At 41.0% G+C, this 25,493-nt stretch overlaps 6 protein-coding genes across 9 annotated transcripts; 3 read left to right on the top strand and 3 right to left on the bottom strand.

Moving 5' to 3' along the window:
- Positions 1-554: 554 nt before the first annotated feature.
- On the top strand, positions 555-8,168 carry LOC117571534 (probable serine/threonine-protein kinase ndrD). Its single transcript, XM_034253727.2, has 3 exons — positions 555-1,064; positions 2,270-2,590; positions 5,651-8,168. The coding sequence occupies exons 1-3, from the start codon at positions 981-983 to the stop codon at positions 7,364-7,366; spliced, it is 2,121 nt and encodes a 706-aa protein (XP_034109618.2). The 5' UTR covers positions 555-980; the 3' UTR covers positions 7,367-8,168.
- LOC127565193 (uncharacterized) lies at positions 3,065-4,935 on the bottom strand. 2 transcript variants are annotated; one of them, XM_052002650.1, is made up of 3 exons: positions 3,656-4,935; positions 3,388-3,590; positions 3,065-3,335 (listed from the first exon to the last, which is right to left on the bottom strand). In XM_052002650.1, exons 1-3 carry the CDS (start codon positions 4,703-4,705, stop codon positions 3,104-3,106), a joined length of 1,485 nt encoding a protein of 494 aa, XP_051858610.1. In that variant the 5' UTR covers positions 4,706-4,935; the 3' UTR covers positions 3,065-3,103. The 2 variants fall into 2 exon arrangements, with proteins under 2 accessions (XP_051858610.1, XP_051858616.1); XM_052002656.1 differs by having other exon boundaries at positions 3,276-3,330.
- A 901-nt stretch (positions 8,169-9,069) lies between the features above and the next one.
- On the top strand, positions 9,070-11,669 carry LOC117577665 (malonate--CoA ligase ACSF3, mitochondrial). The gene is made up of 3 exons (XM_034262552.2): positions 9,070-9,253; positions 9,336-9,525; positions 9,583-11,669. Exons 1-3 carry the CDS (start codon positions 9,173-9,175, stop codon positions 11,367-11,369), a joined length of 2,058 nt encoding a protein of 685 aa, XP_034118443.1. The 5' UTR covers positions 9,070-9,172; the 3' UTR covers positions 11,370-11,669.
- A 527-nt stretch (positions 11,670-12,196) lies between these two features.
- On the bottom strand, positions 12,197-13,263 carry LOC117577745 (antigen 5 like allergen Cul n 1). The gene is made up of 3 exons (XM_034262656.2): positions 13,092-13,263; positions 12,630-13,030; positions 12,197-12,574 (listed from the first exon to the last, which is right to left on the bottom strand). The coding sequence occupies exons 1-3, from the start codon at positions 13,212-13,214 to the stop codon at positions 12,331-12,333; spliced, it is 768 nt and encodes a 255-aa protein (XP_034118547.1). The 5' UTR covers positions 13,215-13,263; the 3' UTR covers positions 12,197-12,330.
- Positions 13,264-13,957: 694 nt separating this feature from the next.
- Positions 13,958-14,649, top strand: LOC117571159 (uncharacterized). Its single transcript, XM_034253173.2, has one exon. The coding sequence runs from the start codon at positions 14,061-14,063 to the stop codon at positions 14,592-14,594; it is 534 nt and encodes a 177-aa protein (XP_034109064.1). The 5' UTR covers positions 13,958-14,060; the 3' UTR covers positions 14,595-14,649.
- Positions 14,650-15,220: 571 nt separating this feature from the next.
- LOC117577869 (uncharacterized) lies at positions 15,221-24,650 on the bottom strand. 3 transcript variants are annotated; one of them, XM_052002599.1, is made up of 10 exons: positions 24,505-24,650; positions 20,539-21,853; positions 19,371-19,549; positions 19,102-19,310; positions 17,605-18,029; positions 17,469-17,548; positions 17,300-17,398; positions 16,784-17,235; positions 16,029-16,198; positions 15,221-15,963 (listed from the first exon to the last, which is right to left on the bottom strand). In XM_052002599.1, the coding sequence occupies exons 2-10, from the start codon at positions 21,587-21,589 to the stop codon at positions 15,479-15,481; spliced, it is 3,150 nt and encodes a 1,049-aa protein (XP_051858559.1). In that variant the 5' UTR covers positions 21,590-21,853; positions 24,505-24,650; the 3' UTR covers positions 15,221-15,478. The 3 variants fall into 3 exon arrangements, with proteins under 3 accessions (XP_051858559.1, XP_051858562.1, XP_034118718.1); XM_052002602.1 differs by lacking the exon at positions 24,505-24,650 and adding an exon at positions 24,174-24,188; XM_034262827.2 differs by lacking the exon at positions 24,505-24,650 and adding an exon at positions 22,704-22,915.
- Positions 24,651-25,493: the final 843 nt, after the last annotated feature.

Raw genomic sequence — 25,493 nt, 5'->3', positions numbered from 1 at the left:
AAGGAGCGCGAATTGCGTTTTATATTTTTTTTCCAATTGTAATTGCTGTTTAATTGCAATTTATGTTATATATACCATAATTAGGATAATGTGTATAATGTTTTGCATTGGCTAGCAAGTGATCAGCACTTTTGTTTTCGTTGCTATCGATCGTGGCTTTCGATTAACGCTTTGGCTGTTTGTGTCTCAGTATTGTAGTATTTTATGGCAGTGTCACCACACCAAAACGTTTTGCGTAAAATATATTTATCGTATATGGTAAATTAAATTATGGTTATCAATTTGTATTGCTGCAACGAAAATTTAAAATGTTATAAGGAAATCTAATCGGCCGCATCAAAACTAAAACTTTCTTGAAAAACATTGAATCAACCACCAGTTTAAGGCGACGCGCCGATTTATGGACTGTGTAACCATCTGGCAGCTCTTGGGTTTTTGGTATTTTCGGTATATTTTATTGACGTTTAAACGTATATTCTACAAATATTGCTCGTGGTCACACTGCGACAAATAAAACAGCTTCAAGAAAGCTCCATTGTTTTTTGTGGTAGAAGCAAGTCCTAAATAATTCAAAATAATAAATTGTTTAATAATAAGTGCTTTTCTAATAGTATTATTGCGTTGCACAAAGACTATAAAAAACATCGATGTTTATCATTAAGAAATCGATGTTTTCAACAAGTGTAAAAACATCGATCGATGCATCGATTCTGCGATCGATGTTTCTCCACCTCTAGTCATTTGTAAATATGAAGTGTGAAGAATCTCATCAACTTGCGTATGCCAGCAAATATAAATTGTATCAAATAGATATATGAAAAAGTGATGAAAAGATCGGATTTGTGTTTTGTATTGAATTAGAAAAACTAAGTGAATAATCGGCACGGCGCAGCGGAACAAACAAAACAAAACACGGCGGGGCAGCAGGCAACAGGGGCGCAACAACAAACAATAGCAGCGAAACGGGGCTCAACAACAGAATGGATGTTGAAATACCTGTTTTGGCTGGATATCTTAATGTTCCAACACAAACTGGATTTTCGCTAAATCGTATCTCGAAAAAGGTAAGAGAGCTCTCTGAGCCTGCCACACACCGATCTAACATATTCCGACATTTTTTTTCTCCACCAACTCCTCATACTCCCACCCTCCCCACGCACACACACTCACGCGCAAACAAACAGAAATGCAACGCACAAAAGTTTTGTACATTTATGCATATTTTTATTTTTTTTTTTGGCAAAATGCGTCTTAAAACACAGGACATCGCCATGTGCATGTTAGTGTGAGTGAATGAGAGTATATATGTACATGCATGTGTATTGTCTATGTGTGCATGGTGGATTTGTCTGCAAGCGCGTGCGTGTGTGTATATGTGTTGTCGGTGTTTGTGCGCGCGCGCGTGTGTATTTGTCTAGATATCTCCATCTGCATACTTGTTGCATACAAATGAGTAGCATAAGGTGGGAGAAAGAGAGAGACATGCCAAACGGCGAGTCGAACATATTTTCGTTTTGCGTGTGCGCGCCTGAGACACACACACACACACACACTTTTGCTATACACTGTTTAAGTTTGTGTGCATGTCGGCTGTTTTATAGCACAGGGGAGGGGGTTGTATATGTGTTTATGTGTGCTGGGAGGGGGATTCATGGATGTTTCATCGTGTCGCGTATTTATATACAACTTATATTCCCCATATGACAGGAAATGTGGATTGAAGAGCCAATATGCGCCATCTGCATATACATAAGTATACAAGTGTGTTTCTTTGTGTGCGTGTATGAGGATTAGGGTCGGGCTCGTCACACATACACATGCGTACATATGTTTTATTTGCATATGTGTGTGTGTGTGTGTGTGTGTGTGTATGTTGATTGTTATGTAAGTAACGCTCGAAATTCCGTCGAAAATTTGATTAGCACAACATTAAAATTTGGTTTCTTACAAAGCAAGCGAAACATTTTGGCCGAGATGCGATCGATTAGTTTATCGCCATAAATTGTTTTTAATAAATAGCAAATAAAGTCAATACTACATATTTTACATTCCTAAATTTAAAAATTCACTTTAATATTACAAATAATAGTTTATTAATAATAATAATAATGAAATACATTTGTAGTCGGATTCTAGGGGAAAGGGTATTTGGTAGTCGATCACTCTCGCTTTCGTTTTTTATCAACTGAATGTTTTACCCCAAAATACTCACTTTATTAAAAGCTTTGTAAAATATGAAAGATATTAACAAATTCCTTGTATCTTGCAGAAATCATGCAGTCGATATTGCCTGCTATTCAAGGCAAGTCGCCATGGGATCGCCCGCCTGGAAATCTGCGAGAATAAAGATGATAAGAATCCAAAGATCTTCACGCTGGAGAATTGTGTGAAGATCACGCAGGAGCCGCCGCCAGCGAATCTCATACAGATTGTCAAACGCAATGGACAATTAACGCTCAACACGAACAGCGATGAGGAGCTCAAGGATTGGGTAACCGCCCTCCAAATGGTCGCCTTCTGTGACATTAGTGGCATGCATGCCGCCCACGGTGCCATCGAGGAGGATAACGATCTATACTGCAGCTCATTTGTAAGTTTGTGAATACAGGATAAATGCATGAATCACGATCTGCGATCAGTTGGAATAAGTTATAGTTGTGTGTGAGATCTTTCCAGATATTGCGAGACAGAGTTGATATAATAATTTTCTATTTATTTTAGTCTTGTATTTGAGTCGTGGATATTTGGACATTCTTGATAGACAGGAAACTTTCATTGAGCCATTATTGATTTTCCTAGAAATATCATAGAAAAACCTGCAATCAAAATCAGACTTCATCGAGAGAGCTTTCTTAAAAGAGAATTCAAGGAGTTAACTTCTTCTAAGCTATTGAAGCTGTGGTTAGCTCTGAGTTTATGGAATATGCAAACCCAGGAAGCAATAATATTTAAAGTACTTAAAAGACTTTAAAGTAGAAATCATAGATAAACCTGTACTCTCTTAACCACCTTTCGGTTAACCCCTTTGAAAACGAAAAGGCTTCAGTTAGATGTCTTCTTTTTAATCAAAGCACTATAAAAGTTATACAACATTAAAATACAATTATTTCCTGTGTCTGCAGCAGACAATACTCGGATCGGCGACGGACTTGAGGCGAAGATGGCTAGGATAGCCAGTTGACTGTAGGAAGTTCAAGTAGCCGATAAAGTCGCTGTAGGTGAAAAAACGCATTGCATTGCAGGTGATGGAATGATGATATTTGCAACCCGAATCGTAGATCCAATGACGTTGCCTCTTTGCCATGTTGCCCCTGTGCTTATACGGTTTATCTTTGCTACGAGTTCACGATAGATTAGCAAAATTCCAATAGATCGATGTGTACTCACATTTCGAAGATCATATCGACAATTTGTGGTTCCAAGGTGTCGGCGATTAAGTCGAGGGCGGGTGGACAATCCTTGCGATCCCAGAACAATAACAGAAATGTTATTGGCATCATGTCCAGATGTACGTGCTGAAACAGCTCCCAAATGTGGCATTGTCGCTGCTTCCAATCATGATCCAGCCACAAGAGCATCGCATAAAATATCTAAGGAGGCAAAAAGTGTAAACTAAATAGGGGGACAAAAGAGAAGAAGAGGTTTGTTCGCTCACTTCCATTTCCGAATTGACCGGAAGGTATTGCGAACTAAATATAGTAAGGACCCTCTCGAATTGCAATTCCAGAAACTCGCTGCTCGCCACAAAGGGCAGAAATATGTACGAAAAGTAGGGAAAAACGTCCCGCTCGAAACTAATGCAATACTTCTTTGCCATCGCATAGATGCTGCAGATGAGTTCGGGACGCTTCAACAGACGCGACAACTCCAACCAGCATTGATCCCGCAAGTCGGGGATATTCATGAAGCTGGCGATTCTCGTCAGCTCGATGAGTTGGCTCAACTTGAGCGCCGTCAGAGGTTCGATAATCCAGCGATAGGTGCGCACAAATGTCTCGGTGCTGACGATGCACGGCGGCAAATACCATTCCAGCTGCTTGGATTTCTCCTCAAAGTGAGGAGAGAGCGCGGACAAGAGCATCGGATGGCAGAAGTGCGTCGTATAATCGGTGATCACCTTGAAGTTGGCTCCAATATTCTCTTTCACACATTTGAAGTAATATTTAATGGGGAATTCTCTGCGCTTCCCATGCTTCACTGCATTCCATACTGACACAGGAATTCGTTGCTTCAACCAACTTTGATAGTGCACATTAATGAGCAGCATTTGACACAGCTTGAGGGGATGTGCAAAGCAATCGGAAATGGGTTCTTTCACACTCGCTTGGGGAACCAAAAGTCGCGCATTGAACTCTTCGTTGCGTCGCTCTTGTCTCAGCATCTCCACGTATAACTTGAGCTCCTCCAGCCTTTTGAGTGTCGTCGGGTAGCGTCTACAAATGTCCTTGGCTACCTGTTGCAGTTGTTTGTAGACTAGCTTTTCCTGCGTGTGCAGCAGCATCTCCTTCACTGTGGGTATCTTTTTCTCCTCCTTTGGTGCCTCTGCAGTTGGTTTTGATCGATGCTTTAGCTTCCATTGCCTTTGGGCAACCAGCGCCTGGTAATCGGCGCGTTTCTCCGCCTGCAATCGCTGCGACTCTGCCAAGCATTCGCTGCATTCTTTTTTGTACTTCCTCAAGGAAAAATTCTCTCCCACGTTCTGCATTGTTTCCACTTGAAATTTGGTAAAGATGTATTAGACTAAGTTTAAGAATATTCAGTTTATAAAAAAGTTGTATTCTTCGCTTGCTTAGATCAGGCATAGGAGGGAAGTATTAAGGAAATTGAAACGATGAAATAATCCAATTTTTCAAATACCACAAATTTGCAACTCTTAAGAATGCGTTAGAAAATCATCAGATAAAAAAACCGCAAACTTCCACTTAAGATTTGGTAAAAATGTGTTCTACTACTATTTAAAAGTATTTCCGTTACATAATGAGTAAAACTCTACGCTTGCTTAGATCAGACATAAGAGGGGATAAAGCATTAGGTAAATTATGAAATTTTGCAAATACCACAAAATTTGCGACTCTTAGGAATGCGTTAGAAAATCATCAGATAAAAATATTGCAAACTTCCACTTGAAATTTGGTAAAGATGTGTTCTACAACTATTAAAAAGTATTTCAGTTACATAATGAGTTAAAGTCTACGCTTGCTTAGATCAGACAGTCTAAACATAAAAGGGGATAAAGCACTAAGGAAATTGAAAGAAGCAACGATGAAATAATGAAATTTTGCCACAAATTTGCATCTCTTAAGAATGCGTTGGAAAATCATCAGATAAAAATACCGTAAACTTTCATAAGAGGGAATAAAGCATTAGGTAAATTATGAAATTTTGCAAATACCACAAAACTTGCGACTCTTAGGAATGCGTTAGAAACTTATCAGATAAAAATATCGCACACTTTTGCTCGCCGCATAAAAGCTTAGTCAGATGTTATTTAATACTCAGAAGAGGGGGAAGAAAAACAACTGTTTCGATTGCATTCCCTAGAAATAAACAAAAGCTAGGCGTAATTCTAGCTGCAGCTGGGAAACGCAAACAAAAGAATTCTATAAGCAAATGTGTGATTGATTATTTCACTCTCTCTCTTGTTTTTTAGGATGGATTGTTTATTATTACGCTGATACCGTCGGAGGCATCGATTAGGTGCAACATCGAGCCACGCACCTACATGCTGCAGATGACGCCAACGGAGCTGCAACTGAAATCGGAGGATCTGAATGTGACCATTGCCATGTGGCCGTATCGCTTCATACGCAAATACGGCTATCGCGATGGCAAATTCACGTTCGAGGCGGGCCGGAAGTGCACCACGGGCGAGGGCGTCTTTACGCTGGATCACACCAATCCGCAGGAGTTGTTTCGCTGCATGTCCGCGAAGATGAAGTCGATGAAGAAGTTGATCAGTGGCGACAGCCTCAGCAGCATCGAATGCAATGAGAATCAATTTAGTGCGGCTGCTGGCATGGAGCCCGGCTCACGCAGCCCGTTGCCGCCATCGCCGTCGAGTAATCCGCATGGCGGTGAATTCGAGATCAATTCGACACAAAGTTGCATCTCGTTGCGGGGCTTCATCAGCTCGAATGATTCGCTGAATAACTTCTCATCGAATGGCAGCATCAATGTCAGTTTGTCGGTGCCATCAACGCAATCGTCGCAATCGCAATCACAGTCGCAAACGCAATCGCAGCTGAAGCACATTCCCAATAAGCCGCCACGCAAGTTGCCATCACCATTGGACAAACTGACGACGACGACGGGGACAGCGATTGGAACTGTTGTTGGAGGAGCTTCGGCAGCGGCGGCGGCTGCACTTCAAACTCAATGTGATAACAATAAATACAAGAATCTTGTGAAATATGAACCCGTTGCCATAACGACATCGTCCGCCTCGGATGCGAACAGCAAGAACAGCGGCGGCGGCTCGGCTGTGATACTCAAGCCCAGCAGCCCGGCACCGGAGCTGTTGCATCATCACCATCCGCCCGATTTGCCGCTGCGCAACGAGAGCTGCGGCGGCGGCAAGCTGTTGACTGTGGAGCGCGACTACGAGTGCATCGAGAACATTACGGATGCGTGGAAGACACGCGGCGTTGGCGATGTCCGGCACTGTGAGCGCATTCCATCCGCCACGCTCAGCTGTGACACGGACTTTGTGCGTCAGCGTTCGCAAGGGAAGCGCAAGGATGCTTCGAATGGAGGCAATAGCGGCACATCAACACCCAAGATCATCGATATCGACATTGGCGAGGGATTGGGTGCGGGTTGTGGTGGTGGTGGTGGTGTGCTGGTCTCACCGGATGCCAACTATGATCGATTGGACTTTCTGTCGCCGAACAACAAAACGTCCAGTGGCTACAAGACAATTGTGAATCTCAATTTGCCCGCGAATCGATTGCATCGCTGCAGTCCGCCGCCTCCAAATGAATATGAGCTGATCGCTAGTCCCGATACCGAGAGTTTTCGCAAGGCTGACGACAGTCATTTGGGTTACGGAGTGCTGCGTAAAGCCAACAACAACACTGCCAACAGTAGCAATAACAACAACAACAACAGCAGCAACACCAACAATAATAATCTTAGTAGTAACAACAACAACAACAACATCGCACTGCCTGCCAATAACATCTCAGCGGATATATGCTTGGCGAGAGGCGTGGCCACGCCTCCGTCGACACCTCTAACAGCTACAACGCCAACATCAACATCAACAGGAGTCGCAACCACAACGAACAACAAGAACGAAGCAGCGCTCGATCATCGCAGTTACAACGGTCTCAACTACACCATTGTCAGCAAGCCCAAGCGTGTCTAGAGACAGTGAGAGACAGACAGACAGAGAGAGAAAGAGAGAGAGAGATAGAAGAGACATATAACTACTTAGTTAGACAGAGAGAGAAAAGGCGCAGCATCAATTAGAGCGAGAGCGAGAGCAAAGCGTACAATTCGAATACAAGCGAACAATAGAAAGGAAGCAAGGAAGTGGTGCAAGTGCTCAAAAACACATCCAGTGGATCTCCCAAAAATGCAAAAAAGAGCTCTTCTGAACCCAACAACCACCACAACAACGACATGCCATAATTAAGCCCAGCATTTACAGTAGAACAACACTAAACATGTACTTAGAGAAACCATCAAATGCAATTGATTCTCGCTGCTTTTCCCCACAGCGGAAACGAAATTGCGAGAGCTTATTTCACTATCACTTTAAGTTTACAACTGTTATTTACCATGCTCAAATTGAAAGCTGATTTTTCGATTTGTGTCGAAAACAGTGTGTTTTAGCTATAGCCACAAGTATTCCCTAAGTATTCAGCGTAATGAACTAAGCCATAACTTTGACTTGACAGCAAACAAAGTCTATAAAGAACTAAAGTATAGACTACAATTTCGTCAGATTCCACACTTATGTTTAGTATAGTAAAGTCATGATTGTTACAATTTGGTATTTGGAAAGCATTCCACATTTGAGCAGATTTTGTATTTTTTTTTTGTATTTGTTGGATAAGTATTTAAACGATAGTTTTGCTCATTTTTGTTTGACACTTTAATTCATATAAACTGTGATTCTACTGTTAAAAAAAAAAGAAAGAAATGGGGAATGGTCTACTCTTGATGATGTGGCCGGCGATGAATAGAGAAAAAGGTCTTCAGTTAGATCAAAAAAACATATATACAAGAGCGAACTCTCTCTGCGCAATAACTATGATAATATTTGCAACGAAAACAAGTAACATTTTTATTTTTGTCATGTACATAAACGCATATGTATATACAAATATATGTATATGTATATACGATATAATGATCGCGAGTAGCGGGCGGGCGGGGGCAGATAATGATCACATCGTTTTAGCTGTCGTTGTGAACGGCATTGGTAAATACCAAAATACATACATACATATACATTCGTTGTGTCGTATTTTTTTGATATGTATTTTTTTTTATTATTATTTTTTACTACACTATGTTTATTTTTTGTCGTCCCTATTAAATGTGTAAATATAAAAACCAACGAAAAATTATAATAAAAATTACAAATTTTACAACATTCTGTGCGAATTTTTGTGACTTGTGAAAGGGTCTATGCAAGTCGAAGCTGAGCAGTGATTTTCTGTTGCAATTATCATAAGAATTTCGATTTTACGAAATTTTTGTTTGATAACTTTGACTTGGGAAAATATCTATGCAAGTCGATGCTGAACAGTAATTTTCTGTTTTTGCTTTTCAATTTTTACCAATTGTGACTTGATAAAGGGTCTATGCAAGTCGAAGCAAGGCAGTGATTTTCTGTATTCTCTTTGGATTTTAAAAAAGACGAATTATTATACAAATTTCATATTCACATTTTACGAAATTGATGTGAATTATTGTTTACCATCTGTGAATTATGAAAACGCCTATCCAAGTCTAAGCTCAGCAGTGATTTTCTATATTTTCCTTGGATTCATTGGGCACATCGAAGTAGACGCTGCATTTGATGTGAAGTTCTCACAATTTGTTTTGACAGTTTGGGTTAGTGTTGCATTTGAGGTTCGACAAATTGAAGCATCGAGAAACAATCATAAAACATTTGGCAGCAACTTTTCTTAATTCATTTATTTATTTTGTGTGGTGCAAAATGTTGTCGCTGCGACGTGTGCAACGTCTGTATCGCTGTTGTCCCTCGCTGCGTTTCTGCTCCTCGGAGCTGGTGCATAAGGTGAATATTCGAATAATACAAATAAATTGAGTATAAACTATATTTGTGAATTGGATATAAATTCGAATTGCTTTATTTGTAGGACACGCTTATTGAGAAGCTGCGCAAGAGTTTTATCGATGATGAACGACAGAATTTCGTAGTGCCAACGTTTAAAAAGGCCATGCTCTATCCGGACGAGATAGCCGTAAAGGATTTCAGCGGAGAGTTCACCCACTTTCAGCTGTACATCACCGCCAAAAAGCTGGCCATACAGATCTCCAATTTTTGTGGTAAGTAAGCTAATGAAAAGTGCTTCTTAAGTTGTTCATTTTTGAAACATTTTTCAGGCAGTGCATCGCAATCGAATGTCGCCTTCTTGTGCTCAAACAATGCGCTGTGGATAGTCATCCAATGGGCTTGCTGGATATCCGGACAGGTGGCAGTGCCGCTGGAGCCGAATCAGGCGGCCGATGAGCTGATTGGCCAGGCCACAGATTGTAAAGCGAAGCTGCTGATTGGCACACCCGAATGCGAGGAGATGACCCAAGAGTTGGCCACCAAATTGCAAACGGCAAGCATTGTGCTCGATCATGACTTTGTGCCCAGCTCGGAGAGCGTCTCCTCGACGGCCATGTATGCCAAGCAGCTGGTCGGCATGAAGGGCACACTCATACCGGAGAGCACGCTGCCCAACGATTACTATGCCAATGCGACAGCGATGCTGCTGTATACGCCCAGTTCAGCGAATGGACGCAATGGAGTGCTGTTGACGCATAGCAACATCGAAGCACAGATGCGTTGTTTGACCGCCAGTTGGCATCTGAATGCTGGCGATTCGATGCTGCCCATCATCTCGATGCAACGCATGCATACCGCCATCGGAGCGCTGCTTGGCGTGGGCGGCAACATATTGTTGCAGCAGAAATTCGACAGCCACACGGCATGGAGTTCGCTGCTGGGCATCAACAGTCCGACGAAGCAGCGTGTCAACATCTTTGTGGCCATGCCCATTATCTATAAGCTTCTCATTGCCGAATACGATAAGATGTTTGCCCAGGACTCCCGCATGGTCGAGTACATCATCAATCACTGCAGGCAGAAGACACGACTGATGGCCACCGCCTTTGGCCTGTTGCCCGAGGCGGTGTTTCATCGCTGGCGCGAGATTACCGGCCAGAGTATCTACGAGTATTACGGCATGCTGGAGACCGGTCTGGTGATGGGACCTGCCTTGGATGAGAACTCCAATGCCGAGGACTATCAGCCGGGCACTTTGGGTGCGCCGCTGGTCGGTGTCACAGCGCGTCTGGTGAACAGCGAAGGCGAGCAGCTGGTCAGCTGCAACAGCGCTGGCGAGATTCCAACTGAGGTGCCTTTGCTGAGCACTGTGATTGGCGAGCTGGAAATATGCGGCAAGCATCTCTTTTCGCTAAAGTCAAGGCGGTCAGTGGCAGCCAAAACGGAGGAGCAACAGGAACAGCAATCGGAGGAGCAGCAGCAACCGGTCGAAGCCCAAAATGAGCAACAGCCTCAAACTGTGGCAAGTCCACAACTGATCTTCGAACAGGATGTGCAACAGCAACCTTTGGCAACCCAGCAGCAACCACCAACCTTGATAGCTACTCAAGAGGCGCCGCAACAGGACTTGCAACAAACAACGACAGCAAATGAATTGCAACAGCCATGCTTAGGAAGCCAACAGGACTTGCCACAGCAGCCGCAACAGCAGCAAGCTGTGGTAAGAGAAGAGGCACCACAATTGCAGTTGCGTCGATGGCCACAACGTTCAGTCGAAGAACCGAAAGATGACACAGAGCATTTCCTCAAAACCGGCGATATTTGTGCCTATCAAAATCGCAGCTTTCATTTTCTAAGCAAGTCGTCGGATGTGTTCAATGTGGGCGGCTACAAGATTTACGGTTCGGAGATCAAGAAGGCGCTCATCTCGCATCCGAGCATCAATGATGTCGCCGTCCTTGGCATACCCAATAAGATGTGGGGCCATCGCTTAGGTGTCATCTGCATATTGTCCCCCGATGCCGAGGTCGATCTCGAGGCAATCAAAAGCTATTGCTATAGCCAGTTGCCGGCACACAAGCGTCCGACGGTCTTCAAGACAATTGTTGCCAAGTGATGTCCAATCAGGTTTAATCAGCAATCAATCACATTCTAACATACATGCTTGTTAAGCATTCTTCAAAATACTTCATTCCCCATACTCAAGGATCGTTGTTATCGATGACGATCTAATTGCGCAAATTTATGTGTTTATCTATTGTGTTTTCAATGCAGATGTGCAATTGACGATTGATTCAATCTAGTGTAATCGACGACGTACGATTAAATTTTAACATATCAAATGTCGTTAAGCATTTAACTATGTTGTGTGTAACATTCGATCTGAAATACAAATATACAAACTGTTCGTCATATATAGCAGAAAGTTCTTGTTAATACTGATGAAGGATGAGAGCACTTGGTAAAGACGAGGGTTTTGCTTGATAAAGTTATTGATTTATTATTTGTCAAGTTGAGCTTGTCCGTCTGTCTATATAGATGTGTTTTACTCTTTCGATTTTAAAGTTAACTTTATGCAACTTACTGATGAGCTTTAATTTTATTGAAGCTTGCCAAATATGTAAAGTGATCAACTTAATATTGTCAACTTCATTAGAAGTATAGAAGAGAGAGAAAGTTCTTTAAATAGGTAATATATCAAACTCTCTTCTTATTTATTTTAAAGATTGGAAGAACTTTCTAAATAGAATTGTAGCTTTATTATTTGCTCAGTTAAGTTCGCTCAATATTAATTTTCTGGTACATTTGGTTAGTATAATTCTCATCCGTCTGTTTGTCCGTCCGTTTATACTAATGTGTATTACTCTTTGAGTTTTGAAGTTATCGCAATGCAACTTGTACAGCTTTATTTTTACTGTAGCTACGAAATGATATAACCAAGAGTTTTAATATGCTCAGCTTTATTGAAATTTAGAAGAGATACATAAGCGAATAGTACAAGGGTTATGGCTAATTATAAATGTGCGGAAAGAGAATCCATTAAACCAAACAATGCCAGTCTGTGTTTGTCTCGACCTTTAGTTGTAGACGACATCTTCGTCAGAGGAGCAGAGGGCCGGGTATTCGGGATTGGGTCCCGATGTGCACTCCTCGCCAGCTGAGGAACAGGCGCGATAGACAGGCAGCGTGATGAAGTTGGTTGTGGCATAGTTGCAGGCAACAAGGAATGTGTTGAAGCCCCTCTCGTTGACATAGTTGGAAACGGCACAGCCGACAGCCACGTTAAGTTCCTGGGCGACCATGGTGAAGTGACCGATGGTGCTGTAAAAAATGGGTTAATTCCTGAAGCATTTCGAAGGCGTACCGCAAAACTTACGGTCCCTCGTAGTTGTCGGGATATTCGGCAAGTATTTCCTCGTCGACGAAGTCACCCTCTTCGGCCCAATCCTTGACAGCCATCTCGAGGATGCCGTTGAGGTCGGGAGGATTGCCGCCCTTGTAGCCGGTGTAGAAGAGATTCTGTCCGGAGTTGGGATATTCCTTGGTGCTGTGGCATTCGTCGTGTTCCATCTTGCATTGCTTCACGTTCAATTCGGCGAGGCTAGCCAACTCATCGTCCCAGTGCACGGTGGCCATGCGACAGGCCTTCTCAGGGACTTTTCCCTGACCGCTGGCCCATTCCTCACGCACCGCATTGTGGGCAGCCACCAGGATATCCTGAGCCTCCTCATCGATCTCCAGCAAGCGTGCATCATCGGGACAATCGCTCAGGAAGTCCTGTGAAGCAAGGATTGAACCCAATTCCTGATGTTAAAGGAATAATTCAGTTTGAACTTACGCCATCGTTGTCGCAGGCAATGTGCGTCTCATCCTCGCCACAGAGTGAGGGATCACAATAGTCGGTGGTGGCAATGCCACGCATCAGGCAGATAAACAATGCACTTGCTATGACAAACTTCATCTTTGGAGTTGTTGCGATATGGCTGTTCGTTGTGGAACTGTATGGATTGCACAGCAGGAGCAGCCTTTTATACGTATGCGACTTACCCTCGATTCGGAGAGTAACGTGAGCTCTTATCAGGGGGAAACGTAAATGGAATAACGTGACGTTGCTCCGTTTCCATTGACAAATTACGAGCGCGATTATTTGCGCTCATAAAATGCGCCGCTTTACGAGGTATTCTTCGCTCACGTTGTGCGGATCCACAGCTGTGCATAATGAAGACTAGATGCCAGGTGATTAGAGGACGCTAAATACTCGTAAAGACTGTTTCAAAGTGAGCACTTAAACGCCTATCGATAGGGTTGTTAATATTAGTTAATATATGCGCGCTGATTAGCTGTTCAAATACTTTGGCTAATAAGTGGGAACTTTCCAAGCAGTCAATCAAAATCAAACTCCTAGAGGTTCTTTTGGAAAGTTTGAAGTTTTCATAAAGTCCTTAACATGGTTAGTGAAAGCTCCTTACAAGATATTAAAGAAATTAAAGACGTGTTGAAGATTTTAAAGCTAAGGTAAATAAATAGATAGATCGTTATTATTTAGAGTACTTCCAATTCCGCTTTCTTAACGTTCCCAGTTCCTCAGACTTTTCTTAATCGCTCCGCCTGCTTAATGAAGTGCTGCTTTTGAATTTTTTCCCTTTTTTTATTTTAGTACTTAGTAGGCCAAAAGTAAATCTCCCGTTTCGAACAGAAAATCAATTCATTCAATTCAAAATTTTTAACAAGGGCTCAGTTGACTATCCGATCCGCTCCCAAATTAAACTGCTGTAGTACACAAAGAATCAACGCATATTACAACAATATGTTGGTTAATTATCTGAAGCCAATCGACTACAATGTCAGATTGGATGACGTCGACAAATCTTTTGTGCAGTTTATAGTGATTGCCTCGGTAATCGTGACGCTGCTGAGCCTGCTCATCCTTTTGGTGGTCCACTTCCAGCCAAGCTCTATTAATCGGCAACAGGTCAACGAGTGCTGTCGTCGGCGGTATGCCAACTTTATCTTTCGTCGGCTATTGTCTCAGCTGGATGATGCATTCAAGCAGCGACCAATTGCCGGCGAGGAGTTGATCTGTTGCATCCAAGCCAGAGAGCAGGCATTTTCGGCCATCCTAATGTTTCGTCGGGAAGCCGCTAAGGTTTTATACCCCGAAGTTGAGCTGGACTCGCCGGCAGCTAGCGAAGTCTACTGTGTGCTGGACGAGGAGGAGAACGAACTCATTGCCAAGGGCTATGCCAGCGTCGATGTTGATGTTACAAGTGCTTTCCTGAAGGGTCTACTTTATCCCACAAGTGCTGAGCCCTCTCTTTCTACCAATAGAGTCATTTTGTAGTTTTGTATCAAGGGCTTAAATAATCATTGTACTAATCATTTGTTGAAGTGCTAAAGTTGCTCAAGTTTTTATTCGTTGTTGCCTTCACTTGTTGGAGGTCTTTCTTTCTATAGTTACTATTCACTGGAGTTTTTACTCTGACGATTCGCTGTGAACCATACTTGCTGCTGCAAAAGAATCTTACTCGTTACTATTGCAAACAATTGATATTCCTCTCGTTGATTATGAAGTCTTATTATCTTTTTTCTTACCCAAGATGTAACTCGCTGTAGTTCTTTACATACATTTTGTCCACACTTGTTATTTTTTCATCAAATTCCAATTTGTAACTCGTTTTACTGGCTGGATCTGTATTTCCTTGATGCTTTTACTCGCTGAAGGTTTTACGTTACAGCTTTTAAATGCTTTTACTCGCTGAAGTTTCTTCTCGTTGAAGTTTTTACTCGTTGCAAATTTTATTTTTGAATATGAACAAACCCTTTCACACTCTGAAGATTTATTACTCGCTATTTTTACTCGCTACTTTTGAGTAGGTATAGATTACTCGCCACTCTTTTCTCGTTGAAGCCACAAGCGAGCTAAAGTTGAGTAAATCAATGAAATAAAGCAAACCGGACCACATTTGATTGTATTACAGATGTGTATTTGCAAACAACATCAACGATTCACTCTTTACGCTCACACACAAAACCAACTACAGAAACATAACATAAAAATCTAGTTACAAGTTTACAAAGTGCATACATACAATAAATGTTAAACATTAGCATCCTGTCGATAGCAATTGTATATTACATATATACAATTTACAAAATACAATACAAATTATGACGAATCAAAAAAAAAAACAAAGTGAAAGTGAAAGAGAGGAGGGCATGGATCGATCACTTTTTAAAGCAGATCTTCAGGATGCGTATGACTGGCGCCTCGAAGAGTGCGGAGATGACAAAGGCGCTGCCAAAGGACACAACAGCATTGCCCAGAAACGTGGTCAATATCATTGGGTTATTGAGGTGCACGGTGCCGCTCATGTGTGACGAACAGATGAACATGATGATCGGATGGATGAGATAGGCACAATACGTTAGACGCGACAACGGCCACAGCACACGATATGACAGAATCGCATTCACCATGGGCGCCATACCCCAACAGCAGGACATCACAATCCAGACAAGGCCACAACCAAAGGCGGTGTGGCCCACGCCCACATAGAAGGCGGTATTTACGGCACTGAGTTCGCCCTCCCAAACGCCAAACACAACCACCAACAGGATGGCCAGACTGAGCGACCATAGACTGAGATTCATGCGTCGCGATATCTTTGGCGGCGTCTTCACCTTGTACAGCGCATAGCCAGTGAACATGCCTGCAAAGTGAGATCGATTAGCTTCAAGTTGATTGATTGCCTCTGCACTGGTGTTTTCCACTTACCAACTATGTAGGGACCCACACGTTGCCAGGGCTTGTCGTAGAGAAAGTCAAAGGACTCGAAGGGTAGCGACACCTTGTGTGTGTAGTGATGCTGTAGCGAGATGATGCCCGCAATGCTCCACGAACTGATGAGGAACACGATCAGCGCCAGGGCCACAGCCTTGAAGTATCTGCAAGTGAACAAAGGAAAAGTTTCGAGTTTAAGGAGTTGGCAAACTGCAATTGTCTACACTTTTGTATTGCAATTTCATCACTTAGTTACCCTAAGAATAAGTAGCTTAGTTTTTTAATTGTCTTCTAGTTTATTATTTATGGAGAGAAGGGAGGTAAGACATAGCTTCCTTTTACGTTAACTAACTAACTAACTTTTTTAATTCCTAAGGAATAGTCTAAGGAAAGGAAGCTAAGCATTTCCTCGCTACCCTTTATGAAGAACAAACTGGACTTCAATTGACTGGGTCTCTGGGAAAACAAAGTTGATCATCTCTCGGGTTGTATTTCTTTGGAATATCAGTTTAATTTAGTGTCATTTTCTCAAATAATCTTGAACAATAATGAAATCTCCATCTTAAATACCTCTCCCAAAATTACAATCTATCGGGTGGATTTTAGAAAAACAGAGCAAAGGGAGTTAAGTTTTTTGTTAGTACTTAGTTTATCTCTCGGATAATTTTCATCACTTAGACGCAACTCTTCAGCTTAAAGACCCCTTCAAATATTGAGAATACAAGCTGTGGAAAATAAATAAAGCTTACTTTCTGGACAGCGCCAACAGCAGCGAGCCCATAACATAGAACTGCATATCGTTGGCCATATACCAGCTCCACATCATGCACATCTCGTGCTGCGGATAAAAGTTGTTGATGTACAGAATGTTGCGCCACCAATAGATGCGGCACGTATTGTGCTCAATCTTGGCTGGCTGAAAGACCGATGAGTCGAGGCCCTGACGCACAGCGAAGTCATTGAACAGCACGACAAAGAGGTAGACGGGTGTGAGGCGCAGGAAGCGATAGAGGAGCATCATCATAGTCTCCAGGCAGCTGCGTTGCACGAAGCTGCACGATTCTGTGGGATGTTTGCGATCCTGTTTCACATAGAGCAGGGTGACCAGCAAGCCGCTGATGAAGAAGAACGAGTCTACGGAGAAGGTGGCATTGCCGATGATTTGATACCAAAACGAACGTTCTGTAATAACGCGTTCAAACTGACGAGAAGTTTAAATTAAGATTGAGATATGGAAATGGGATTTGAATCGGTCTATTACTCACCTTGTTTTCGCCTATGGCAAACATTTGCAGATACGTGTGCACCATCATTGTCCAGAGCACTGAGAAGACGCGCAGTCCATGCAGACACGATGTGTTTGACTGCCAGATGAGATCGGGAAAAACATTGCTCTATAAAGTACTATATAGTTTATAGGGATGACTGACTTACCTCCTTGGTCTTGTCAATGTTCAGTATAGCCTTGGCATTCGTTTGCAGCGCAAAGCACAGCAACAGCTGTTGATGTAAAGCTGCAATAGATTGCAATATAGTACCGAGAATACATAGAAATAGTTATTAATCCTACCGATGGGTTGTTCAGCCTCATAGGTGCCTGTGACTCCCGTACAACTTCCGGTCTCCACCTGATAATCAGTCATCTCAGCCTTGTCATTTCCCAGTCGAGTCGATGTCGTCGCCCCGCCATCTCCCAGCTCGGTGGCAATTGTCGCCACATCGCCCACATTACGTTGTCGATTCCCATTCATGTCGATCTGTGTGTCGAGCGTGTTGTCCGCACTCACAATGCCATTGCTGCCAAGCGGACGCATCTGGAAGAGCTCGAAGGGTTTGCCGTAGTAGGCGTTTTCGTAGTCGCCGCCCTTGACCACAGAATCGCACTTGGCACTGATCGCCGGTATGGCGGGAGCCACAACCAGACGCCGTTCGTCGATCTTCATCTGGTAATAGGTGGCAACGATCATCACCAGGAGCAGTGTCAGCAGAAAGCTTCTGCAGAGAGCGAAAGAAAACAAAGGAATTTTAGAAAGAATTATTTTAGTGGGTAGTTTCGAAACAAAGCTATATCGGGAGGTATTCACGTTGAGGGACATTTTATACAGAATATACCTGAGGGATATCGAAAGATCGAAAGAAGGGACACAAGAATTAATACTACAAACTGCAAGTAAGATTTCTTAAACAGAAGTCTAAGGCAGAGTGTAGAAAAAAATGACAATGAAATATTTTATCATAAGAAGAGCTATCCAAGGCTTTTTTACCCAAGGTCCTTGAAGAAAAGAAAAGTTAATCAAAAGTTATAAGGTAAAATATGATTGAAAATAATTTCAAAAGGCAGCCCGATTTAATGAACCTGAACTAAAGATTTTAAGACAAACTGGAAAGTAGAGACAGATTGTGAAGAGAATATCAAAAGAAGATATGTATGCAAACGATCAGTGAATGATTGAATAGAAGAATAAAGAAACCTTAAATTACAAGTGACAATTTTTAGAGAAGAGTTTTAATAAGTCAATATTCCAAGAAACATTGGAAACAAGTAAGAAAGCTACAGTCGAGTGTGCTCGACTGTGAGATACCCGCTACCCATTTACAATAAATGCAAAATATTGCGGTATTATTCTCAAAATATACCAAAAAGACTACAAAAATACAAAAAATATACCAAATTGGTATATTTGGTATATCGATATAGAACCACATTCAAAATATACGACTCTAGCTTTAAAATTACGCTTGTTATTCGATTTTTGTTGATTTTCGGGGGCGCAAGTAGGCGTGGCAAAACTTTGAAAGAAACTTGATTTGCGTGCAAACATAACAAATGCTGTCGAATAAAAAAAATAGCTCTATCTCTTATAGTCTCTGAGATCCAGTGTTTCATACGGACAGACTGACAGACGGACATGGCTAGATCGTCTCGGCTGTTGACGCTGATCAAGAATATATATACTTTATAGGGCCGGCTACCTATGGGTAGCCGGTATAAAAATATCCTCAAGGAAATAGCTTTGAATAATGAATAAATGAATGTTGGATTACCAAATAAAACGTCATTACTCACATGAACACCTGGAACTTGAGCTGCCGCCAATGGCTGTAGAGACCGGGCACTGTGCGCACGCGCAGCACTTGCAACGCCGGCTGTGGCATGCTGGCATTGTGGGCACCCAACATGGTCAACATGCGAGCATACGGATCCAGCGAGAGTATCGACTGCACATCGTGTGCCGAACAGGACTTGGGCAAACATTCGCCCAAGCTCAGCAATTGCTGCAAGGTAAATGTCGATTTGAGAAAACTGACTAGTTTATTTTGAAGTGCAACACTCACCGTGCGATTGAGATGCGGCAGTTGCAACGTGATGTCAGCCACATAGAACTCGAGCTCAAAGTGTTTGCGCTCCTCACTGGGCAGCTGGCGATTGAGCTCAAGGCAAAACCCCAATTGTCCCAGCCACTTGTCGTTGCCAAACAGCAGCTGACCACGATAGCGACCCGATGCATCGTAGGCTGTAAGCAGAGGTTAAGATATCGTATAAATAAATTCGAGAAATTAAATAATTTAACAGCGATACAAAGATTTTACTATGGCAGCGTCTTCTACAAAGATAAACGCTGCTACAATAAATTAAATAAATTAATACTTTTTTATTCAAATATTAAAAAGGAAACAAGTGAAATGCAGTGCACGTTAATATGAGTCAATTTTTCATGCAGAGTCATTAGATCTTGACATATAGTAGACTAAACATTTCTTACATTATTTTAACAAAAATAATAAACTTGAATTAAGTTTGCAATTTGCAATAGTAAATTGAAATTATTAAAATATCAATGTACCCAATTTTTTGTTGTTGTTTTATTTTAAGCAATCTAAATTTAAGATTGTTTTTGATGTAGATTTAAGATTTTGCCTTCTGTTCATCTTAAAAACTAAAAATTTTTAAGAATTTTCCATTCTTCTCTAAAATCTTAAAATTGTTAAGATTTTTTCATTCTTGAAACTTGAAATTAGAATTTCAAGATTGATTTGAGAATAAACTTTCATGGTTTCATTTTGACATACAAATAATCTTGATTCAAGATTTTCTTTCTGTGTTTATAACTATGAATAGTACTTATTTACCTTAATTCAAATTATTTTGTCAAATTAAAATGCATTTTTTTGTGTAATTTTAAATATTAAAATATCAAAGTTGAAAAATATTTTCATGAATATTTATAAAACTAGTTTAAGTTAACAAAATTTTAAATTGTTTTCAAATATTCAATACGAGTGATTTTTTAATTTAGAATAATAATATTCCAAAAGTTCAAAGAAAATTTGACTGCACTTGTTAGAGTTAGAGGAATTGAATATTGTGTTAAGATTTGTTTTTTATTAAATTCCCCTGATACAATGATTTAGTTCAAGTAACTTGTTTAGTTTTAGATACAAAGTGCACATTTTATCAATATGTCAAGCAGTACAAATAATGAATACAATTAACTTTACTCACCTTTCTGTGCCCACTCGTAGCTGGAGTGGAGGGCAGTGAGGTAAGCCTGCATCTCGAGACCACAGACTTTGCGCACCGTTGTGCGAATCTCTGCAATTTGCCAGTAGAAATGATCGTAGAGATTCGTGACAATCTGAAAATAGTTTGCAGTGCCATAGAGACTCTCAGCCATGCTGGCATTAAAGTTTCCCGTGCCATTGCTGGACAGATATCGACTGATGCTGTTGATGGTGCTGCCCAAGGTCTTCAGCTGCAAATCATCGTCGGTTTGTTTGAGCAGCTCGCGACCCTTTTTCGTTGACGGTTTGTTGCGCAGTATCTTAAAGATATGCGAACTCGATGTGGTTGTTGCCGTTGTTGTTGTCGTTGTTGTTGTCGTTGTAGTTGGACCTGCACTCACAGCTGTGGTTGCTGTCGTTGTTGTGGCCGGCGATGTGGCTGTCGTTGGCTCCGTGGAACTCGGAGCTTCGGCCAGCTCCGAAATGTCCACATCGATGGTGTCGTTGTCTTCGGGACTCAACGGTTTGTAGCTGAGTTCACCGGAATTCGCATCGCCATTGCTGAGCACATGTTGCTCCTCGCTGCTTAGATCTCCCTTCTTGATAACCTCGTGTTCGAGATCCTCGAGATCGCCGAGATTGAAATCAAAGGTGACCGGATGCAGTTCGTATTCCTTGAGCGGATGCGTTTTAATGTAATCAATGCTCGGCAGCACTTTCTCCAGCGGCAAATACGGTTTCTTCTTCACCGGCTTCAGGGGCAGCACCTCATGTGTGTTCAGCGTCAAGGGAGGTTCATCTTCTTCGTCTTCTTGCAACTCCTCGACATTGACCTCATGCAATATGGTTATGTTGCTGCGACTTGGGGCAAAGTCACTTGGAGCGAAGTGCGCCGTCGATGCCAAGGCTTTAATCTGGCCCGTTGTCCCATTCGAAGATTGATTCACTCTTGTGGCTTGACTTTCAGTAATGGTAATCAGAAGCAGGAACAGCACTCCCCATAGTCCAATAACAAGTGTGTTTGCCTTCAAGCTGAGCTTTGACCTTGACATAGTGTCAATCTCTGCTGCTTCTCTGCTTCCCTCCTCCTTTTCTCCTCACTTGTTCACTTGGCTTTACTCGATTCTCTCTCTCTCTCACACTCTCGCTCTCTCTCTCTCTCGGTTTTGTTTTCAGTCTAATTCTCTAGTCGCTTGACAGCATTTTTCTTTGAGTATTTGTTTTATGTGGTGTCTTCTGGAGATTTGCAGTTCACTCTTCGCACTATCATCGTTCTTGGCTTTGGCTGTTTAATTTATGGATTTCACAATGCGCATCTAAAGAGATTTATTAATTTATTAAAAGAATGGTTTAAGTTCCTTTTACTCTTTACGTTTTAAAGGACTTATTTCAAGCAACAAAAAACAGTTGATAACAATGATCATTTTTTAATGAATTATTCAAATATCACAGACATTTTCATATTAGCTGGCAAATTAGAAATAGAATATAGAAATTTAGTCACAAAAGTTATGTTTTTAGTTTTGAAATAAGTCTTTGCAGGAATTTTTAATATCTTTGCGAACTCAGATCTAACAAAAAACTTTATTGATTAGGAAATTATTTTATGATGCTTTATTTGTTATGCTTTATTCAATAATTTGAATGTTTTTTCGATTATTTATGAAGTAAATTTCAATGCAAATCAAGCTCTGATACTTTAAAAGGATCAAAAATAGTTGCAGACGGATCAGAGAAAAGTTTAGGAGGAAGGAGGTGGCGAAGAAGAGGCAGAGGTGGTGAAGAGGAAGAGGCGTCTCGGAGGAAAAGGCGTTGATGGAGGGGTGTGTTCAATTGATGGAAAAACATCAATATTTAGCAGTTGTTTATGTTCCGATTTGTCATTTATGGTCTTAATTATTTCTAGGCAGCCGCAGGTTGCACGGATTGTGCCACAACTGTTGCTGCTGCTGATGTTGCTGCCACGGCTGCTGCGGCTGTTGCTGCTGCTGTGAAAGCAACTAACCAGAGGAAAATTACAAAATTTCCTGGTTAAACTTGTTAGACTTGTTGTGACCACCACCGACGTTGCCACCGTTAGCTTTGGCTCTAAACTGAAGCCGAGGCTGAGGCCGCTGCTTGGAAAATGCAGCGTCGGGCTTCGAGGTTGCCTTTTTTTTTGATTACATAACTTCCGCATCTCTCGCCATCAATTCGCATTGGTGTGTGATGATCTTCGGCTCGAGTACTCGCCATCGCCATCGCCATATGCCATTTTCACATTATTATGCAATTTCAATAATAAGTGATCTAAATTGATTTGTTAACTCGCCCCGCATCGAATCGCATTGATAATATCTGAGATTAGTCTATGATTAGTCTATAAAATAATCAAAACGAAATGTATTTCAAGGTCTTCTTTGATTCCTTTTCGAACTTCTATGATCCTTATAGATTATTGACTCTGACAGCAGACAGATAAAAATAATTTACTATTCTTCTTATTTAAGAATTTCATTAAAAGTCTTAATCGAAATTTGTCCAAAACCCGAAGGAATTTAGCTCATATTGAGTAAAAAAGTAAATTGATTAATTAAAATAATTAAGTAAATTGCCAAACCTCAATAGACTAAATGTCTTTCGATTTTATGCAGCAATTGAAATCGAAAGTGAAAAGCTTTGGCAAATGCGAGTACTTGTAATTCACATTAATGAATCTAGTTGTAAACAAAAACCAGTCCGAAATGCATAAATTATTTGCTTGATTTCGATTTCAATGAACTTGCTACTGACATTGATTGGTGATAATGCTCCAGTTACTTATCCAGTATTTAATATCTTAAGCGAATGGCAGCTAATCTTAATACAGCTTTCCATTTTCATTTTGAAGTGTAGCAGAAAAATATAAAAGAAGTTGAAATTCCTTTCTCTTGAACTTTTTAGGATTTGTATTAAAGATAAAGTAGTATATATTTTACTATACAAAATTGTTATAGTATTAGGAAAATGGAAATTCCTTTCTTTCGAAGTTGTAAGATATTTCATTACTTTATTGTATTCAATTTGAAATTCAGTTTTCTAGATGTTATTTAAGACTTTTATTAACGATAAGCAAAAGCATAAAGTACTATATACATTATGGAAATTCCTTTCTCTTGAAGTTTTAAGAGCCTTTATTACAGATAAGTTATAGCTGTATATTTTATTGTATTATTTTTGAAATTCTTTTCTCTCGAAGTTTTGAGAGTCTTTCTTTAAGTAAAGTACTTTGTACTTTATTATATTAAATTTGAAATTCCTTTTATTATAATTTTGTTGATTACTTTATTGTACTAAATTGTTATAGTATTATATTATAGAAATTGAAATTCCTTTCTCTCGAAGTTTTAAAACATCAATCAATACATTTTTGAATTGCATTTGAAATTCGTTTTCCTAGAAGTTTTTAAAGATTTTGTAAAAGTTAAACTGTAGAATAAAGTGCTTTATACTTTATTCTAAGAGTTCATTATATGCTTATCCTTATGGTTTATCACAGAGTTGAAACAAACTTTGGTTTGCTCTCATGCTTTTCTAGAACTTTGCAGAACGTTGACCAGTGTTGGTAAACGGTAAACAGAATGACAAAATTAAACTGTTGTTGACTACTTCACTCACGATTGCATTCATTTGGGTCGTGGACAACGCACTCAAGTCTTTGTCTGTCTGTCTGTGTGTGTGTGTGTTTGTTGTATTTGTGGGCGTGGATTAGCAAGCAACAAAGTGGTGCAACTTATTTGCGATTCAATTGTTTAGCAATCGTAATGGCAACAACAGCAAACAGCAAACAGCAGCAGCAGCAGGCACATGAGCAACTAGCCCACGCAATGGAATGAGGAGCTTAAGCTTTGGTTGCTTTGTCTGCTGGGTGGTAATTGGAGAGGTAAACAGAAACAACAACGATATTAACAATAGAAACAACAAGAAAAAAAAGAGTAAGGCACAACACTGTTTTAACTGGACACACGGCGGCGACTTGAATTTGGCTTGACTTCGACTTCGATTTCGATTTCGACTTCGAGTTGTCTTGCGTCTTGTCTTGTCTTGACGACGATGCTCAACCGAAGCGATGAAAGTAAAAACCGCGACTGATCAGGCGCCGCCAAAGCCAGCAGCGCTTGAAGCCAATGGACGAGGCCCCAAATCGGAGCCGAGCTTGATCGCGAGCCGAACCGCACAGCTCAGAGCTGGCTGGAGCCACACAATCAGAGACAGAGTCAAAGACAGAGTTGGAATCGGAGTCGGAGTCAGAGTCGAAGTCAGAGACAGAGCAGAGCAAACACAGGCAGCACTGCAGACCTACAACTGACAGCGAGGCAGACGCTAGAGATGAGCGCGTGATCATCTTAATCCCAATGCAATTAACTTCATTTATGGCCAGCAATAAAATTTGTTCTACTCTTTGTTTTTAAAAATATTTCATCTATAGGGTATGATTTGAAATGTCTCGCATTTCTATTGAGGATTATTTCTTAAACTTATCAAAATCGATTGATTGCTTGATTGATACACTTTTGTAGTTCATTAAAATAATAAAAATCTATAGTATATACAGTGCCAAAGAGATGTGGATACATGTTTGTCACTTCTGAATTTAATGTGATGTGATAAAGTTAATAAGAATATGTTAGAGAGAGAGACATCACATTTTAACAAGATGGAGATCCAAAACACACGTCCAAAATCTTTAAAGATTGGATCGCAAAACAACATTTTAAGTTAAAGGAGTGGCCAGCACAGAGTCCTGATCTCAATCTGATCGAAAATTTGTGGTCAATAATAAGAAGATGATTGGGACTCTACGAATCAGTACCAGCAAGCTAGCGCGAGATGCAGCAACGAGTCCAGCAAGAATGGAGCTATTCTAAAATAAATAATACCAAATTTGGTAGAAAATATACTAGAATGAATAAATATCACAATTACAAATATCGGTCT

The sequence above is a fragment of the Drosophila albomicans genome, chromosome X, assembly GCF_009650485.2.
Source record: "Drosophila albomicans strain 15112-1751.03 chromosome X, ASM965048v2, whole genome shotgun sequence".
NCBI lineage: Eukaryota > Metazoa > Arthropoda > Insecta > Diptera > Drosophilidae > Drosophila > Drosophila albomicans.
The sequence above is the reverse complement of the archived record's forward strand: the minus strand, read 5'-3'. Positions and strand labels throughout refer to the sequence as shown.